At 43.5% G+C, this 1,913-nt stretch overlaps 1 protein-coding gene across 1 annotated transcript in view; it reads left to right on the forward strand.

The window, feature by feature from the left end:
• Positions 1-1,913, forward strand: part of LOC104499025 (GTPase NRas) — a gene marked incomplete at its 5' end in the record, with an annotated part of 2,974 nt that overhangs the window by 191 nt on the left and 870 nt on the right. Inside the window, 3 exons of the mRNA XM_010142473.1 lie at positions 1-95; positions 551-710; positions 1,486-1,609. The exon at positions 1-95 is cut by the window's left edge and continues 6 nt beyond it. Coding sequence (XP_010140775.1) covers positions 1-95; positions 551-710; positions 1,486-1,605 — 375 coding nt within the window. The remainder of the gene's footprint in view (positions 96-550; positions 711-1,485; positions 1,610-1,913) is intronic.

A 1,913-nucleotide genomic window follows, 5' to 3' on the forward strand; every position in this document is an offset into this window, starting at 1 on the left:
GCTATGCGCGACCAGTACATGAGAACGGGGGAAGGGTTCCTCTGTGTATTTGCTATTAACAACAGCAAATCATTTGCCGATATCAACCTCTACAGGTACTATCCGGGTCTGTGACTGCAGGAGGGGAAGGCTGGAAGTCGTCAGACTCATTTGCTATTAGACTCAGCATAGACTAAGGAATAGACAAAATTAAACCTTCCACTTCTTTCTGTGGGGATTTGAAGCTTATCTGCACCGTGTGACAGGAGGCTGTTACTCTGTTGGGAGTGGGACAGTTGTCTAGGTCGTGTTACTCAGATGATGTTTAGAGCATGTAGAACATGATCCCTAAGAAAATGGGTAAGAAAGAAAACGTGTCAGAGTGGAGTTACACAGGGACTAGAAGATGGAGAGTATGAAGTTATTACACGTACGACTGTAGGCGGGAACCCTTGATGTCCTCCCTAGCTTTAATATATGTTTTTGTAGCACAGGGTTGTTTGCAAACTGAACTAAAACAGCTGTTAAGTTTAGAAAATAGTTCCTAAATGTTTTGTTTGTCTTTTTAAAGAGAACAGATCAAGCGAGTGAAAGATTCGGATGATGTGCCGATGGTGCTCGTCGGGAATAAGTGTGATTTGCCCACGAGAACAGTCGACACAAAACAGGCTCAAGAATTAGCAAAAAGCTATGGAATCCCCTTCATAGAGACATCTGCTAAGACAAGACAGGTAAGAGGATTCCCTTCTCGGTCTGACTTCTTCTCCTGTGCTAAGTCAGAATGGTCTGTCACTTTCCCATGTCCTTTTCTCTGATCTGCCTGAGTAAGCGTTCTTTAATCCATTTTCAGGCTTTAGCTTTTGATGTCCTCACTCGCTGTTACATTTTATCACAGGGCTAGGCCAGTAAAATTGCTTCAGGCTTGTATTGCCTTTCTTTCCAGTGGGTCACGTTACAAGAGCGCTTCATCTGCTCATGCTGAGAGGTGTCAGACTGTGCAGTCAGTCATCCCAGGGCTGTTCGCTTTCCTTGGCTTCCTAACAAAGGCCAATTTTCAGAATTCCCCAGGCTGGACTAATAGACTTCCTCGGAGCTGCATCGAGTATGTGGCTTTGTCCAGTCAGCATGTGCTCTACCTGCACCGGTGTGGAGGGAAAAACGTGCAATGATTAAGCAGTAGCCAGAAAATTCTAAGAATTCTGAAATGAAGGTGGTTGATCCAGAAGTAGGTTGTTTCCTGCAGGGGACCGACAGTTACCATTTGCCTTGTCTCTTTTAATGGCTGTTGCTCCAGAGCTTTGCCTGGAGGAGGAGTTAAGAGTCTAAGTGGAGAGTTTTGGACGTTCGTGCTAGTTTCTTCCCCTTACAAGCGATGGGATAAGCTGGCTACTGCTCTTCCTGTAGAAGTATGTATTCCCAAGTATGCTAAGGGTTCTGTGGTGAAGGGAACGGTGATCTCAGAAGCTTCAGGAAAGAAAATACTTTACTTGGATCATTTGCATTCAGGGTGTGGAAGATGCTTTTTACACACTGGTGAGAGAGATCCGGCAGTACCGGATGAAAAAGCTCAACAGCAATGAAGATGGGAACCAAGGTTGTATGGGACTGTCGTGCGTGGTGATGTGATAAGGTGAGCTGTCATCTTAAGGTTTTCTTTGGCTTCTTGTCCATGTGCCTTTCATTGGGTAATAAACGTGGCCCTGGCTGCTATAGGTGGGTGTTTTCCTATCATACCACCCACTGATACCCAGAGATTTGGATCCTACAATTAAGAAATTCTCAAAAAAAAATTTTTTTTTTTTCCCTGTCTAAGTAGGTAAAAAAGCTTAAGAAAAGGAAATTCTATTCACAGCAACCTTTTGGCTGTAGCCTGTGGATTTCCACTGAATTCATAATTGTGTGATTTTTTTTTTTTTTTTTTTTTTTTTGTTTTC

Source organism: Buceros rhinoceros, unplaced genomic scaffold (genome assembly GCF_000710305.1).
Source record: "Buceros rhinoceros silvestris isolate BGI_N320 unplaced genomic scaffold, ASM71030v1 scaffold23798, whole genome shotgun sequence".
NCBI lineage: Eukaryota > Metazoa > Chordata > Aves > Bucerotiformes > Bucerotidae > Buceros > Buceros rhinoceros.